This window comes from Jaculus jaculus, chromosome 15 (assembly GCF_020740685.1).
Source record: "Jaculus jaculus isolate mJacJac1 chromosome 15, mJacJac1.mat.Y.cur, whole genome shotgun sequence".
In the NCBI taxonomy this organism is placed as follows: Eukaryota; Metazoa; Chordata; class Mammalia; order Rodentia; family Dipodidae; genus Jaculus; species Jaculus jaculus.
In genome coordinates, this window is record NC_059116.1 from 2,673,843 (window position 1) to 2,692,095 (window position 18,253).

Below are 18,253 nucleotides of genomic sequence, written 5' to 3' on the forward strand. Positions count from 1 at the left end.
GGATTAAAGGCATGCATCACCATGCCTTGCTTATGTTTTTTAATAATAAAAACTAGAACTGCCAGATGCACAAGGAGGTGCATGCATCTGGAGTTCTTTTGCAGTGGCTGGAGGCCCTGGCGTGCCCATTTTCTCTCTCTCTCTCTCTCTCTCTCTCTGCCTCTTTCTCTCTCTCAAATAAATAAAAAAAAAATTTTAAATGTTACTTAAGATCTTTATAAAAAATTACAACTAAATAAGTAAAGAAGGGAAGTGCGGGCTGGAGAGATGGCGTAGCGGTTAAGTGCTTGCCTGTGAAGCCTAAGGACTCCGGTTCGAGGCTCGGTTCCCCAGGTCCCACATTAGCCAGATGCACAAGGGGGCGCACGTGTCTGGAGTTCGTTTGCAGAGGCTGGAAGCCCTGGCGCGCCCATTCTCTCTCTCTCCCTCTATCTGTCTTTCTCTCTGTGTCTGTCACTCTCAAATAAATAAATAAAAATTAAAAAAAAAAAAGAAGGGAAGTGGCTACAACACCTGTAGGCCTGTAAAAGGTCCTTACACTGAGGTCAGGGCGTGGCTGCTATCCACATGCTGAGGTGCTAAAAGCAAGGCATTCAGGGTTCAGATTTCATACCAGGAAAACCTTCCTGACAGCAACATTGTGATGTGCTAAGGAGGGCCCGAGGGAGGCTTTGGAGTCTTCTCTAGAGACATTTGAAAACTGAGTGGATTCTCACCTGTCTGACTCCTCTAAGGCAGCCCTGGCATGTGCAGAAAGAACAGATAACCTTGCAGCATTTCTGACACCATGGTGAGGTCCTAAGAGTCCAGGCCCAGAAATTCTTGTTCAGGCTAAGGAATAATTAAAGTTCATTTGTGCCTACTAATTGACCAGTGATGAGATTATCTATTGTTAATGGTGTTATTATTTGCTGAACCTATAATTTGTTCTCTTGAACAGATGAATCTTAAATAAGTGATAAATTTTTCATAAATCAGTTGCTTGACAGAAAAGAACTTCTTTCCTTGAATATCATTAATTCTTAACTTTTGAACCCATTGGAAATAGCTCTACTTAGATAAGCCTGTTCCTTGACTAGCAAACAAAGCTGCCAGTCATAGAGATGTCTTTGTCTCTTCTCTCCTGTGAGCAGTTCCCTCCCTGTCAGCCTTGAAATCTGTGGCCTCCTATGCTGGGATATCAGAAAGACATGAAAACCAAGCACTGGCCCACCCTGCTTCCTGCCCCTTTCTGACTTGGCTGCTGTGAATGTGTGAGGGATATAAAATAGGGTGGCATGTCCTGACCCTCACTTGGCAGTTGTGGTTGTCATTAAGTGAGAACCACATCAAGAAAGTGTCCATATTGGTCATTCTTTGCATTGCCTCTCCTTTTCTTCCCAGGGTCCCTGAGTATCTGTTCCCAGCCAGGCTGTCTCCTGCCTCTATATACTAGTGGCCGCTTGGTTCAGGCTCATCCAACATCAGTCATCTGCCATGTTTGTGTCTCAAGAGAAAATGAGATGCATGTCTGTTGTGTTTGCTCTGCAGTACATTGTCGGGAAAATGCCTCCCAGAGTGCATAGCTGTGATGTCAGAGAGACACACACAGCAACTGCGGGCAGACAGGTTTTCATCAGGTCTGCCTATGATTGCAAGATATCTCATGCATGTTTGTAAATCCTTTCTTCAGAACAAAGTGTTCTGCTTGGTGATGGGTTTTTCCTTCTCTACCAACTAAGCCACATCCCCAATCCTTGAGGTTCTGCAGAGGTAGCTCGGGGCACTTTATCTTATTTGTATGGTTTTCTCTCTCTCTCCCTCTCTTTCTCTCTCTCTCTCTCTCTCTCTCTCTCTCTCTATCTCTATCTCTATCTCTATCTCTATCTCTTTCTCTCTCTTTGTGTGTGTGTGTGTGTGTACGCTAAATGTTAACTGCCACTTTGTCCAAAGCAGACTAAAGAACTATAGATGCAACTAGGACCTCAGCCACACAGCTGAACAGGACAATGACCAGTGAAACACATATGGAGTATTTATTACTAGACACAAACTCAGCATAAATTTAGTTCTGAGATTCCTGGCAACCATTTTCCTGGTAGAAAATTCTAGAATAAACTTACTTCACAGGATGTTGTCAAAAACAGCAGCTACCAAGGAACAAAGTCTTCTGATATAGAGACAACCTGTATCCTTCTGAAAATGTCCCAACTCCAGTCCTCTGTACAAGGTGAAGATGAGCTAGTCATAGAGACTGACTTCTCAAGGAGCAAGTGTGTCTTATTTTCTGCTTCTGCAACTTCAGTGACCTCACAAAAAGGGGTACTTGACTGTCCATTGGATATGACATCCTATGAACCAAATGGCTTATACTCCCCTTGCTGCCACAATACCTGGTTCTCCACAGAACCTGCTGGCTGTTCAAGGAAGGATACGAGCCTGGGGACAGCAGGCCTCACCTGTTTGGGAATATCCCAGCCCCCTCTCCAGATCAGTGTGTCTCCATTCAACTGGACTTAGAGACTGTCATGAAGGACCAGTCAGTTTCCTTGGAAGAAGACTTGTCTGCTTACAGCTCTATGTGGGTATCTGGATCCCAGAGCATGGGAGAGATAGTTGTGAGCCTGCAGGCCTGTTCAGTGTCAGTGCTGCCTTGAGTCCCTGAAGAGCAGGTGCCACGCTCCTGTGGCCACATGTGAGCAAAGTGCACCATTGCCCAGTCCGCCAGCACTCAGAAGAGGGTAGAGTCATGACTTTACAGAAGATAAGGTGGATCAGAAATACCACTGTCCATCTTTAAAGACTATTTTTGCAGACCAAACTAAATATATGTATAATCTGGTTTCAGTTCATAGTCTCTATTATAACTCACAGCCTTCCAAGCCAACTGTCCTAGCCAAGAAAGAGATTCAGATTGTCTGGGTAGAATTGCAGAGGTTTGCAGAACTGGATATTGATTTTCATAAACAAAATTGCTGGGCTTGGGCACACACTTTTAATCCCAGCAGTCTGGAGCCAGAGGTAGGAGAGGCATTGTGAGTTTGAGGCCAGCCTGAGACTACATAGTGAATTCCAGGTGAGCATGGGCTAGAACGAGACCCTACCTTGAAAAAAAAAAAAGTGTTTCCTAGCGAGTTGGTTAAGCTGATCTAGAAATAGGAAGTTGTCAGTTGTAGTTGATGAGAGATTATTTCCCTTGCCTGGAATAATGTTTGTTTTAGTCTAGCTGACATTCTTTCTGCTGACTTCCTTCTCAAGTATTCAGCTGGTATACCCATTGCTTAAGTTAGCACATGTGTGGCCAGCACCACTGGCATGGGGGTGGGAGAATCATCCAGCAGCATCCTAAGTGCTTGGATGTTGTGAATGCTTACATTTGTGTGGTCATTCCTAAGCAAGCAAGTGCAGCACACACATTGATTACACACACTGACTTTGTTATGTGCATTGTGCAGAGTACAGCATATTTCACATAGTATTCTGAAAGCCCTTTGATATGCATATGGTGTCTTTTAACATTTTTTTTTATTTATTGGTTTGAGAAAGACAGACACAGAGAGAAAGACAGAAAGAGGGAGAGAGAGAGAATGGGCACGCCAGGGCTTCCAGCCTCTGCTAACGAACTCCAGATGCGTTTGTCCCCTTGTGCATCTGGCTAACGTGGGACCTGGGGAACCGAGCCTCGAACCGGGGTCCTTAGGCTTCACAGGCAAGCGCTTAACCGCTAAGCCATCTCTCCAGCCCATATGGTGTCTTTTATTACCACCACCCAGTAATATAGACATAGGCACTCTGAGGTAAACTATATATCGTTAGGTCCACTGTGGATGCATGGTGAGCCAAATGCAAACCCAGACAGCCTGACTCAGCTCAGGGCCTTCCAGTGCCTGCAGCCCAGGTCTGGATTGCCAGAACAACACTTTGAGTGCTGGACATCAAGTCAGATGATGGGAAAGAAGACCTCACATAGCACTGAGAAATGTGCTCGTCTTTACTCTGTCCTTCCTCTCATTTTAGCTTCAGACAGGACTTATGTAAAGATTTTTACTGAAGGGGGCTGGAGGGATTGTGTAGCTGTTAAGGCACTTGGCTACAAAGCCTAAGGACCCAGGTTCAATTCCCCAGTATCCACATAAGCCAGATGCACAGGTGGTACATGAGTCTAGAGTTTGTTTGCAGTGGCTGGAGACCCTGGCATGTCCATTAAATCTGCCTGGCTCTCCCCACCCCACCCTCAGTAAATAAACATTTTTAAAAATAAAAGTATATAAATTCTTACTGAAGTCTAAAAGCATGTGCAGGCCAAATCACAGGACAGTTAGGCCCACAGCAACACATCTCACAGTTCTCCAGAAATTACAGATGGAAGCAAACCCTTTGATGCTGCTCTGCCTAGAACACAGTTCCCCGTTCCTATTGGGATAAAGAGAAGACACTGGATATTAATTAGTGGAGTTGAATTGAATATGGGGAAGGTCATACAACAGTATGCCAACTTGCTTAGTGTGCAGTGTTTTCTGTACTTACTAATAACAGAGTTGAGCATGTTACTTTGCAAGTAAGGACCTTTTATCAAAGACCGAGGGTAAAATGCAACTTGCTTTTTATTATTCATGGTTAAATCGATGATAGCTATTGGCAAAGGTTCAAAACCATCTCTGTTAACGTGTTTTTAATAGTATTTGATTTATATTGTTCCCAGGCCTCCAATGCATGCATGCATATATGTTTACTAACTGCAGCTATATGCAGTTATACACAGTGTTCTTCTTAGAAAATCAAGCATAAAACATGAAAACTGTGTGATTATTAAGGAGTTGAAATTATGGTCTTTAACCCCTTCTAGAACAGGGAGATTAAGATAGAGCTTTGAACGGCTTTCATGCAGATGAGCGAGGTTCCTGGTCATTTGGGTGGCTGGTTTCATCTTTCTAATTAATTGCAAAGTTCTTCCTTCTAATGAACAAAAATGAACTGAAAGTCTGATTTACCAGGTAATACATGCTTTTTCTTTGGTTTCACACTGTCCTCCTAACTGGAATACAGAGCCATTCCTTGGAGGAAGATTGACAGACACCCTTAGATATATACTGAGAGAATTATTGTCATTTTGTTTTGTTCCTTCCTGATTATAAAGAGCATTACAGCATTGAACATCTGTTCCCTCACCTGCTCAGCACCAAGTATGTTCACGTGGGCACTTGTATCAGTTCTGTGGAATACATGTTATCAATGACCTGTGAATTTTATTTCAGACAATCCACGGACACAAGGGACCAATCACTGCTGTGTCATTTGCTCCCGACGGACGGTATCTTGCCACCTACTCCAACACTGACAGCCACATTTCCTTCTGGCAGGTAAGAGTGCCTGCCTCGGGGTCTCAGGTCTGTTCTGCAGGGCCCACTTCCTGTGGAGCCTACTGCCAGCCCTCGTCCACGCCCTGCTCTCTTCCCTCCGCAGATGTCACGTGTCTATTGATTGCTGATTGTAGGCCCAGCACCAGCGCACTGGTGCTGAGCACACAGCAGTCTGGCAGAGAGGGGCCGCCTGCTCTCACACAGCAAATACTTTCTGTGTAGAGAACCTGGGAATGGGGGTTGGGAAGGTTTTCCAGAGCAAGGGGCACCTGGGCTGAGCCAGGCACGAGGCTGAAGAAGAAGGGGCACAGGTGACAGGCGGCAGGTCTGCAGTGAGCGAGGGCACGTGTGTGGGGGGCTGGCAGGAAAGGACCCAACAGCAGTCATGCCTGGCCTGCACGAGGCGGCTACGGGTCCCAGGTTCTACAGCGGGGTTCAGGAAAGTAGGAGCTTCCTGGTACTTGATGTGTATCTTCTTTCTATTGTCTCACATTCTGTTTGCATCCTGAATTGTCTTCCTGGTGTTCTTGTTCTGTTCTTGGAGACAGTCTTTCTGTGTCAGCCAGGCAGGCCTTGAACTCAAGGTCCTTCTGCCTCTGGCTCTGCCTCCAGTGCTGAGATGACAGGGGAGCACCAGCAGACCTGTGCTGATGTACTGTTCTTAACTGCAACCATTTCTAGCAGTCCGTGGGAAGGCATGCATTTGATTTTGATTAAGTGAAATACTAATTTTGAACAGCTAATTTTTATAGTAGACTGTGTTTTGTCTCTAGTGTTTAATGACCATTTCCTCTTATTTAATTAGCTTACTTTTTAGTTCTGACAATTAGAAAAATATTAAATATTACTAACACCCCCAAACAGAGACCTGATTTAAATTTTTGTTTCAATTTCATTTTCCTAGGATGCAAATGTGCTTCCTAAGATTGGCATATTGCTTTGAAAGCTAAAAACTAAAATAAAAGTTTAAACAAGGCTTCAGTACAACTTGATGATGGTTTAAGAAATCAATAGCTAATAACATGTAAAACGGATACAATAAATTGCTTAATTAACAACATGCTATTAAAGTGGGACAACTTCTAAATCTGTCAGAGACTTTTTCTGCTTTTTATCTAATTTAACTTTCCAGGTTATTTTCTCATTATCCTTTCTTTCAGAATATATCTCTGTCATCTTAATTAGCTCATATTAAACTCTGTCCATCCAGGATCTCGTCTAGTGTTCTTTTTTTTTTTTTTTTTTTTTGCTCTGGGTAACCACAGACTGCCATTTTCTGCTGAGCTCTCACTGTGAATCCAATAGGTGTCTACAAATGGGACTCTTGTGACATTCATCCTTTAAAGGGCTTTCTTAGCAGTGTGTGTGTGTGTGTGTGTGTGTGTGTGTGTGTGTTTTAACTCATTGCTGGAATAGTGCATGCATGTGGCATACACACATACATGCAGGGTACATTCATGTGAAGTGCACACGCGTGGAGCCGTAAGTCATGCCCAGCTCAACCTCGGAGTTTAACTTGAAAGCACAAAACACCATTGCAAAGAAAATGCAGTACAAGCCTTGAGGAAGTGCAGTGGCTGGTGTTTGGGGTGAGGGGCCCCAGCATAGTGGCGAGGCTGCTGCCCCCCCACCCACACAGTGGACCTGCTGCCCGGCTGGCTGACTGGTGAGATGTCTGCACTTTAGTTCTAATGAGACATCATTCCAGTAAGGGTGCTGTAATATATTTTGAAAACTTAATGAAGTCTTATTAATGCAGAGCCCTACTAAAGCTATCAACTATTAAATCTTTGCTAGAATGAGTGTTAATGAGAAACACTGGTTGGATAATTACTCAAGTGAGACTTAGTAAGAGGCTTGTTTGCAGCATTGCCAGCTTTGAGGGAGCATTAAGACACTTCCTGCTTGATGAATGAGATCTGTGTTTCTATGTCCAGAAAAAAATCTTCACAGAACCTGTGTTGTGAAACGTATTGATGAAAACCAACCCTGGCTTTTAGTTTCTGCAGTCAGGTGTACTGTCATGTCATTGGCAACCTTCAAACATCTTCAAATATGATACATCAAATATGCTCTTAAAACTTGGAGATTTCACTTCAGCATATCTACAGCATATCTACTACATATCAAGCTAGAAAGTTTAGTAAGGAAAAATGTCCATGATTCTCTCATCCAAATTTTACCAAATAAATCTATAGTTGTTACCACGAAAACATTGCCCTCAACATCTTGTTGAAAGAAAAAGCAGATTGAAAAACTACCTTTGGCGGGGGGTGGGGGGAGTGGAGGAAGAAAAACTACCTTTTTTTATTGTTGTTTTTGATTTTTGAGATAGGGTCTCATTCTAGCTCAGGTTGACCTGGAACTTACTATGTAGGCTCAGGGTGACCTCAAACTCACAGCAATCCTCATACCTCTGTCTCCAGAGTGCTGGGATTAAAGGTGGGTGCCACCATGCCCAACATTTTTTAAAAACTTAATTATTTATTTATGAGAGAGAGAGAGAGAGAGAGAGAGAGAGAGAGCGCCAAGGCCTCCAGTTGCATGCACCATCTTGTACATCTGGCTTACGTGGGTCCTGGGGAATCAAACCTAGGTCCTTTGGCTTTGCAGGCAAGCATCTTAACCATTAAGCCATCACTGCAGCCCAAAGCTACCTTTTTAAAAAAATGTGTATTTTTTATTTTATTTGAGAGAGAGAGAGAATGGGTGGCACCAGTTCCTCCAGCCATTGCAAACGAACTTCACCTGCATGCACCACCTTGTGCATCTGGCTTATGTCGGCCCTGGGTAATCCAACCTGGGTCCTTTGGCTTTGCAGGCAAATGCCTTAACTGCCAAGCCATCTCACCAGCCCCTAAACTATCTTTTTATATGAGCCTGCTTATGTAAATTCCCTTCAATCTGCTTTACCATACACATACATGTGCACTGTATGTGTGCATGTGTGCCACATGTACACATGTGTGCCATGTCTAGAAGTGGTTTTACACAATACAAATGGTGATTGTCTCAGGAAATAAGATTTTACTTGGGGGGATTCTTTTGTTGTTGTTGTTTGAATTTTCATAGTGAGTATAATTTTTATAACCAGGAAAAAAATTAAATCTTATGATCCATATAGTATTCATTCATTTAAGAAAGTTTAGCATAGTTTTTGGACAGTTACCAGTCAAGAAAAAAGTGACATATGGTTAATTGTTTCAGGAAAGGTTTTTGCTGAGCTTCCTCAAAAAATTAATATCCGCCCTACTACCTCAAATCCATTTCTCATTTGAGGATGTTGTGGGAAGAGTACATTCTGAAGAATAAATAACGAACATACGGGTCTTCATTGGGACTGTATGCCACTGTCAGCTTGTGCCCTTGAGAGGTTTCCACAGCCCTGTCCTGAGGCAGGAAGGCTGCTACCACCTCAGAGAGGCATGGCCAAGCATGGCTTGGCCTGTGGTGGAGCCCAGAGAGCATGATGGCTTGTTTCTGACAGCTCTCCACTTTCAGCATTTCTACATGATTCTCTCTCCCTCTCCTTTTCAAGTATGGGGCTAAGTTCAAAGGCTGAATAAAGATAAGGAAGTCTCTCAGCATATTATATTCCCCTTTGCATCTGGAGCCACCAGCAGAAATCGAGCTTCCTACATCTTTTCATAGAAAATCCATAAAGAGTGAAAACTGCATGGTGCTTATTTATCAAGTAAAACATTAGATTTTGTAAAAGCATAGTCTGCTTCTGCCAGCTTATTTTGGCCAACAGTTTTCAGGGTCATTTGGCTCCATTCTGTAAGAGGACTAAGTCACATGCTATCCCTTGTGGTAGAGGTGACAGCTGGCAGAACAAGAATCCTATGTTTTCTTACACATCAGCTATTTGGGCACCTCCACAAAGCAGCAAGGCATTAGTTTTCATCTGCTGTGCAGGTTTTGAAGAAAAGGGACAGAAGGAAGCAAGGAAGAGACTTTTGGAAAGATGACAGAGTAGTGCTGCGTGGTTTTAATTGTGAATTGAACTTCAGCAGAAAGAGTTAACAATAACCATACATTTGCTTTTAAAATGTGACCTCGTACACTAGTGATTTTTTTCACCTCTGTTGTGTTCGGCACTATTATTAATGCAGGAAGATCAGCAACATTAGTCATCTTAAAAGGGTTATTACTCAAGATGATTTAAATTGTGAAAATGTCAGTGGAGGCTGCACATACTCTGCTAGAGATGCCATGATTCACGTCCTCTGACACCAGCCTGCCACTAAGAAGGGCTGCAAAGAAGCAGCGTGTACTTCGCACTCATGCAGATGCAGACTGGATGTCAGCAGTGCCACAGCTGCCTGTGTTGGAGCTGCTGGGGTTTCCTGTGTGGACCACTCATGTGTGTTGGGTCATAGCATGCATGTGTCACCCAAACCTCCAGCGTCTTGTCCAAGTGAGTGGGGGCTTGACTCAGAAGAACTGGAAATGCTTCCAGCATGCTTACCTATGACTTAGCGTAGCACGAAGCAGTCCAGCTGAAGGCATGCTAAGCCACATGTGGGACCTAAAGCAGCCCTAAGCTTGCCTGTCTTCCACTCAGAGAGCTGCCACTAGATCCTTCCCTAGCACTCTGACCTGAGAGCCTAGCTATTCCTGACCCATAATTCCATGTTGTTCTGCACTTATGTAAATGGATTAAGAAAGTCAAATTTTAAATCAAACCCAAAAAGAACTGCCCAAGAAGCAAAAATTGCCAAGTGGTAAAAGAATGAAGAGTATACTCTCTCAGGTTGCAGTGCAATTGACTCTTGATTCTGTCTTCACAATAAGGGAGCCAGGCGTGGTGGCGTACACCTTTAATCCCAGCAATGGGGAGCCAAGATAGGAGGATTGCTGTGAGTTTGAGGCGGCCAGCCTGAGACTACATAGTGAATTCCAGGTCAGCCTGTGCTAGAGCGAGAGCCTACTTCTAAAAGCAAAAAACAAACAAACAAACAAAAGCAAGAAGAAGAGCTTTCCAGAGCCTGTGTAGAGATGGCAGTGGGAGGGGTGGCTTTGGCTTGAACCCAGTCAGCTCTTACTGTCCGAGCTTAGTTCGCCGTCAGCTCTCCTGCACTAATTAGAAATCCTCAATGTGCCCTCCATTGACTCATCCTGCAGGGCATGAAGTAGCATTATTGTCAGAGAATATAAAGGTCTGCAGTTCTAAATTCCTGTGATTTCCAAATATTGTCTAATTGAACCGTTTTATTAGCAGCCATAATTCAGCTCCTTCCTCAAGATCGATGGCCTCTCTTGCCATCAGGTTCTCCTCACAAAGTAAAATTTCTCTAGATTTATGCGTATACAGTAACAGCATCAGAACAATCTCCAGCCCACTCGGTAGCTCATAGGTGAACCCGAATAACCGTCGTGGATGAGGAGTGGACAGACATCTGTTGCTCAGAGGGGCTCTTAGAGGTAGAGGATGAATAACCATCATAGAGGAGGGTGTGATCAGAAGTCTGTGCTCAGAAGAGCTGGAGCCGCCCTTGTTAGGGGAAGGAAGGGGCTCTTGAAGTGACATGTTTCTTGACTCTTGTCCCTCCAGATGAACACATCACTCTTGGGAAGCATTGGCATGCTGAACTCAGCACCTCAGCTCCGCTGCATTAAGACCTACCAGGTGCCCCCAGTGCAGCCTGCATCTCCTGGCTCGCACAATGCCCTCAGGCTGGCCCGGCTCATCTGGACTTCCAACCGCAATGTCATCCTTATGGCCCACGACGGGAAGGAGCACCGCTTCATGGTCTAACACTGCTGGCTTCCACCCGGACTGCCTGTTAGTTCCCTTATCTCAAGGCTGATATTGCTCTGTCCTTACACCAAGCTGTTGTTCAGTACCTGCCCTTCCCAGTGCCACCCAGGGGAGTGGCCAGGCCCGTGTCACTTGTGCATGCTTTGTGGGGGCAGGATCTACACAGGCCACTTACTGATTGAGGAATGCACACACCACTCAACAGGATGTGACCATTCTGTCACTGGATAGTTTTTGTAGTTTTTCGCTGCCAGAGATGGGTGGGTAGAGCCTGCGGTTCCTGGGACGCTGTTGTTGCTGGGTGCAACAGAAGCTGAAAATCAATAACCACTGTGATTGACCCCCCAGCCCTTGAAGCCCGGCTCTGAAGTGCCGCTTACATCTGGCCAGGCTGACCCGGGTGTTGACGCAGTGCACAGCCCTCATTATTGAAATTTCTTCCCTCTGGATTTCCTGAGACATTGTTTACCAAGCCCGGTCTGTGTTTACATGTTTTCCCCTCTAGTGATTGCTAGGAAATTACTCAATCTAGTTTCCTAGGATTTAGCTAGTACCTTCTGTAGTAACACCTGATTTGAGGTTAATGAGAACATGCTGAAACACGATATATTTTCCTTGCAGAAATTACTTTTCCAGATACCTACCTATCCAAAATGTTCATTTCCTGCTTAAGTATGTATTTAGTAGTTTAAAAATCATCACTGTTAATGAGCTTGTGAACATGACTCTCTAGGGTGTTGGCAGCACAGCGCACATGTGAAGTGAAGGCGCTCCCTCGTGTGCGCTGTTGATGCTCGTGTTCAGGAAAGAGCGTCCTCCTCCCCACGGCAGCACCCCGGCCTGCAGCGCACATGTGTGCACTGCATGTCCTTTATCAATGTATGTAACTGCCGCTACAAGCACCCTACCCAGGACTGATCCCTCAGAGAAAACCTAGGAAGGCTTTCTTTAAAGTACACATCCTAGAAACCTAATAGCACATTGCTCAGCGTGTGCATGCGCATGTGAAAGCACCCACTGGGGGGGATGGGCTCTGCAGTGAGGGCGCTTGTCTTGCAAGCTTCATGGCAGCTCTCATGCAGTCTCCTTCTCTTCTGATGGCAGATTACGTCAGTCAGTAATGGGAAACCTTCAGCATAGCATAGCATTGTATGAATTGCTCCTATCAAGCTTTCATCTATATGTAGTTGGGAAGTGTGGTTAGTTGTTGAAAATGGTTTATTAAACACAAAAAGAGAAAAGGATACAAAATTTACAGAGAAACCAAAACAATGGGAGCATTTAATCTTAGATGTGTAAATTGTCAAAGTTTACATAGTTCTTGTAGATACAAAAAAGTTAGGATCAAATAGATGTGTTCCTTTGCTGAAACAGATTTTTGAAGAACTCACTAAAACAGTAAGAGCCCAGAACGTTTCTTGAATGCTGATGTAACTTCCACAGATGGCAACTTTTATGTAAGACTGTTCCTTGGTTCTGGATGGTGGGTGTTCTTTCAAAGGTGAATTTTTGCCATGTGCATCATACTTATGATTATGTATTCAGCTTCCGATGAAGAAACCAGAACTGTGCAGTATAGACTTTGTCCAGTGAACATGCTGTCATATTCGGTGTACATGGAGAAATATAAGGTAAACTAAGGCACTTTGTTTTCCCAGCAGGCTCCTGAGTCTGCTCTATACCCAGCACAGTTTACTTTGTGGACCTCAATGGGAGTTAATTTATTCTAGACTATGAAACTGTTTGGAATGATGGGATAAACATACGGCCTTAGGAATTTTTTTAAACAAAATGTTCTATGTGTGAGGAAAGAGGTATGGGACTGGTAAGCAGGATGCCGCCCATGTACGGAGGACACGACCTTAGAGGTTGGAAGAAAGCAGCTAGGGTGGGAAGAAACAAAGCCCTTGGCCATGGCCGTGGGTCATCTTTCCATGACCTGTATGCGCAGGTGGCAGTAAGACATAAGGACTGGAAAACTAGGGAAGAAACTTGACAGCGAGAAGAATCTTAAACTACTAAACTAATATTTACATTCTTGTTCAATAATGCTCTCATTGTGGCTATTTGACAGCCATAGTCCCAAACTTCATCCCAGCTTGGCTTTCTCACCACTGAGGTAAACCTTGTATTGTCATCTCAGTTTACAGTTTTAGTGTTTTATTGATTTTGTTGGCATAGCATTTGGACCTGTCCTTGTAAATGTAAAGACACATGTGACTTCACTGGCAATTTACAAGCAAAGGGTGACATGCGTGACACCTGTATGAAAATGTTGTGATGATTGAACTCACTGTGTACAGAAAGTGAATTAAAATGTCTGCCTCCCAAGACATTTCTGTATGACTCCACTTAATAGATTCTTTATGTGTTGAATGTCCCTGTGTACATATGTGTGTCAAATAAAACTGAATTGTACTGCATGCTTTTTCCCATTACTTTTTGCAGTGTTTATTCTTTTTAAACATTCTCAGTTGAACTCCATGTGCCTCTGAGGTCCTTCTCTTCCTGATTATTCATTTCACTGGAAGGACCTTCAGGAAAGGTACATTTCTTCTCAAAGGAAGGAAAATCAGTTCAAAAGGTTCATACAGAAAGACAGTAGTGAACACAGCTGTACCACAGGATGGGTATTCTCACAGGAATGGAGAGAAGTGGAGAAGGGTATTAAATGAAAGGAGAGAACTGGAGAAGGGTATTCTGACAGGAAGGGAGAGGTGGAGAAGGGTATTCTCACAGGAAGGGGGAGAGGTTGAGAAGGGTGTTCTTACATGAAAGGAGAGAAGTAGAGAAGGGTATTCTCACAAGAAGGGAGAGGTGGGGAAGGGTATTCTCACAGGTAGGGGGAGAATTGGAGAAGGGTGTTCTTACAGGAAAGGAGACAAGTAGAGAAGGGTGTTCTCACAGGAAGGGAGAGGTAGAGAAAGGTTTTCTCACGGGAAAGGAAAGAGGTGGAGAAGGGTGTTCTCAGAGGAAGGGAGAGAGGTGGAGGAGGGTGTTCTCACAGGAAGGGAGAGAGGTGGAGGAGGGTGTTCTCACAGGAAGGGAGAGAGGTAGAGGAGGGTGTTCTCACAGGAAGGGAGAGAGGTAGAGGAGGGTGTTCTCACAGGAAGGGAGAGAGGTAGAGGAGGGTGTTGTCACAGGAAGGGAGAGAGGTGGAGAAGTGTGTTCTCACAGGAAGGGAGAGAGGTAGAGGAGGGTGTTGTCACAGGAAGGGAGAGAGGTGGAGAAGTGTGTTCTCACAGGAAGGGAGAAAGGTGGAGGAGTGTGTTCTCACAGGAAGGGAGAGGGGGAGAAAGGTGTTCTCACAGGGAAGGAGGCAGCCTAATAAACTCAAGGAGAGAGAAACTGACCAGCACCCGTTGTGGCCTGGGCAGGGGAATGTTTGTCGCTCTCTCTCCACCCTAAATAAATTGTTCATTGTAGCAGATTCTATCTTGTCAGACCTGGTGACATTGTTTGGCCCCTTTGGGAACTGGACTGAGATTATTAAATTCATTTCATTTAATACTCAGTTTGCAGTTGAATATGAATCCCGGAGGTAAAGAGTATATAATTGGTTTTCAAAAAACCAAGAATAACAAGATGGTCCTCGTTGCTCACACTGCATTCATTACATGTAAGTGGCAAATGCATTTGTCTTTTAACGCTTTCAGATCAGACAGAACTGCTTGAGTCAATCAGCACCACGTAACAGCCTAATCTTCTGGAAGAATTAGACATCCCCGACACTGATTCCACCGGAGAACATCTTGCCTTCTATTAGTGCCCAGGGCTGGCCCTGGGAATTGTTTCAGCACATCCTGCTGACTTCAATGTATCTTTATAGGAAAATCAGAGCAGTAACAGCTCTGTGTGATTGGTGATCACATAAGCTGATCAAATGTGGAAAGGGCACGACATTAATAGGAAGGTAAAGCTGAGCAGCGCTAGGTGAACTTTCACCTTTAACCCCTTCGCCTGACTGACAGAGCTGAGTGTTGAAGAAAATCAATACTTTGGAGCCAGGAGGGAGATATTTCCACCCTCTAACTAGAGAATGTATTTTGACAAGGCCAAGATAATCCAAGCTGCAAGGGAGAAAGAGAAAAGAAGACTCGTTTTTAAAGCTTGACACTTCAAGGTGGTTTTGTGCAATGGTTTAGAGATGGTCAATACATACAAATACCAAAGGTCAAAAAGAAAAGCCAGAAGAATTTCAGAAATTAGATGTTGCAATTCTTTTTCCTGTTTACAAACTGAAAAGAGACTGCCTCCTGGGGGCTTTGTGTTTGCAACTGTCATTTAAATGAACCTTACTCACACTTGTATGCTGGGAGCTTGCCATGTGCTTGGGTTACACCTTGGGTTTTACAGAGGCCACAGGATGAGCTTCGGGTGAAACACGCTGCGCAGACTTCTTGTTTGTGTACTTTTTTTGGACATGAATTGATCGTTGAGTGGTTATATTATTTTTCACTAACATGGCTACATTTGTTTATGCAATTCATGCTGACCCATTAGGCATGCCAGACCTTTCTTATTTGGTTGGACAGTTTGCATGAGTCCATGCACCACTACAGCTGTCTCTGAGAGCAAGTCTCTGAGAAATGTATCCTGATTAGAACTGCTAGGAAAAAAATAAACAATTTGGGCCATTCTTGCCAGTAAGATCTGAATCCATTCAGCTTCTGGATAAATAAATGCTTTCACCAAATAGATTCTAACTCTTTTGCAGTGGCAAGAGGCCCTGGCATATCTGCACACACACACACACACACACACACACACACACACAAATATGTAAAAAATTAATAATTATTGAAATTATTGTAAAAACAGCTTCAATTGTACATCCTATTCCTCATTAGTAAATCCTACTTTGTTTCTGAGGATAAGTCTGGCTAGAGCTTTTTAGTTCTATGTTCTTTCCAACAGCTCAGGGCTCCTCAATACACACCGATTTCCCAGAGAAAGCCAGAAATACATCATGCAGGCTTAGAAAGGGTAAACAGACAGTGCTATGTTAGATCTATGAAAATGACCTGCAAAATGCCTGGAAGGACAATATGCAAGCACTCAAGACTTATAAGTGAGTATTTTTAGTAGGTGTCTGGAATATCTTTCCTGAGCATGACTAGGTAAGACTGCCTCAGCCCTTTGGGCAGTATTGGCTTTTTGTGCTGGGCTGTGTTTTGGCCTGATCTTTTCTCCATGAACACTTGTGGGTGTCTTGCACAATGAGGCCTCCAAGGTTCCACTTATGTTCATCAGTCTCGTCGCTGGGTGTTTGGTGCTGCCATCTTGCTTCTTACCCAGTTCATGGACATAAGAAGTGTAAAAACGTGGCAGTGGGTGACACTGGCTGTCTGTGGCTGAAGTAAGCTGATACTCACCGAGAAAGAAGACCATCATGTGTGCTAGGAGTCAGTCACCTCAGCAACAGGGGTGACAGAGCTACTTGGCTATCTTCCAAAAAGATCCCAAGATGGAAGTCAACCCTGGACAAAGGATTGTAAAACAGGTTTTACTGAATCACAAAGCAAAAGAAAGAGCAATATGTAGGTTCTATTCCAATATCTTCTTATTTTGATTGTGTCACAATGGCTTAACACTTCAGCCTACCAAAACATGAAATGTAGTCTCTAAAACAGTCTCCATAAAAGACAGTGGTTGGAGTGCTGGCTCATGCCTTTGATCCCAGCACGGAGGTGGGGGTGGGAGGATCGCTGTGAGTTTGAGGCCAGTCCGAGACTCATTCCAGGTCAGCCTGGGCTACAGCAGGACCCTATCTTGGAAAAAGAATTTATTAATTAATTAAAGTGTAGTAAATAAAAAGAAGATAGAAAGAGAAGAAAACACCTAAAGGTTGTCCTCTGGCAGCTACATACTTGTCATGGTATATGTGCTCCCATACACATCATCCATGTACACACATGTATATTCACAAATAAATAAATAAAAACTGATGATTTGGGCAGCCCACTGAAAGAAAGGGGCACTAGAGGGTGCAAGATGGCAGGCAGCTGAGAAGTAAGGGAAAATAGAAATTACAAGACAATAATGGATTTGGATGACTGCTTTGGATGCAGTAAGGAAAGAGTGAAAGGCAGTCACCAATTAAAAGTTAATCACGGAAGCTGGAGCTACCCTTTGGTGACACTAAGGACAGCTGCATCTATAGCAAAAGGCAAGCAGGGGCCTCAAGCCAGGGCTCATGCTGAGCAGCAGAGCTCTGTGACAGGAGGAAGCTGCGGCCTTGGAGGGCTCACGCTGCAGGTCAGAGCCCGGGTTGAGATAGAAAGGTGGCCTGTCTAGTCCCTGCACTTGAACCACTTTGAATTCTCAGATTCCAGTGAGCCAGCCTCCTACCTTCCTTTGTGGGCTACTCCTCTGTGTTAAAAGCTGGTGTCACCAGAATGAGTAGCGAGGTGGCATCGTAGACAGAGGAGCGTGACCTGCAGAGAGATCTGTGCAGATGATTTCTAAAGTGTGTCTTCCCTGTGAGCGAAATTGGAGGCCAGCCAACAAGAGAATCCTCCATCTGCACAACCAGAAGGAATACAAAGAGCCAGGCGTGGTGGCAAATGCCTTTAATCCCAGCACTTGGGAGACAGAGGAAGGAGGATCGTCATGAATTCAAGGCCACCCTGAGACTACATAGTGAATTCCAGGTCATCCTGGGCTAGAGTGAGACCCTACCTTGAACAACAACAACAAAAAAAAAAAAAAAAAAAAAAGGGATATAAAATAGATAGCAGGAGACTGAAGGCAGCATTTCAGGAAAATGCCAGTCCCACCATCATCACCACCACCTGGTGTGTAGTCAGGAAGGGCAGGGTGGCCAGGAGCCCTGCATCGTCCTGTGGGAAGGAAGCTCTGAGATGGCCTGGTGCTCAGCCACGAAAATCAGCAGATTTCTGCCTGGGGAGAGGGGAACTGAGAGTGGACAGGAGAAGGAACGGTGTGTGTTGGTGGTGGTTTCAAGAGCAGCTGTAACATTAAGGTGTGACAGCCCCACTGGCACTTCTGCTGTTTCTCCCTGTAGCTCCTCTGACCATTTCCACGTCAAGGGTTCCATTACCCTCTTTTGTTCTCCACTCTCTTTAGACCCTTTCACAGTCTCCTTTCTACTTTCATGGGGTGTATCCAAACATCTGTAAACATGTAC

The 18,253-nt window shown here is 44.3% G+C and overlaps 1 protein-coding gene across 5 annotated transcripts in view; it reads left to right on the forward strand.

Moving 5' to 3' along the window:
* Wdr7 (WD repeat domain 7) overlaps positions 1-13,526 on the forward strand; it is a 314,228-nt gene extending 300,702 nt beyond the window's left edge. For 4 of the 5 annotated variants that reach the window (XM_004654764.2, XM_045134797.1, XM_045134798.1 and 1 more), the window contains 2 exons: positions 5,235-5,339; positions 10,897-13,526. In XM_004654764.2, coding sequence (XP_004654821.2) covers positions 5,235-5,339; positions 10,897-11,100 — 309 coding nt within the window. In that variant the 3' untranslated portion in view covers positions 11,101-13,526. The remainder of the gene's footprint in view (positions 1-5,234; positions 5,340-10,896) is intronic. The other variant, XM_045134799.1, reaches the window with a different exon arrangement.
* The last annotated feature ends 4,727 nt before the right edge of the window (positions 13,527-18,253 follow it).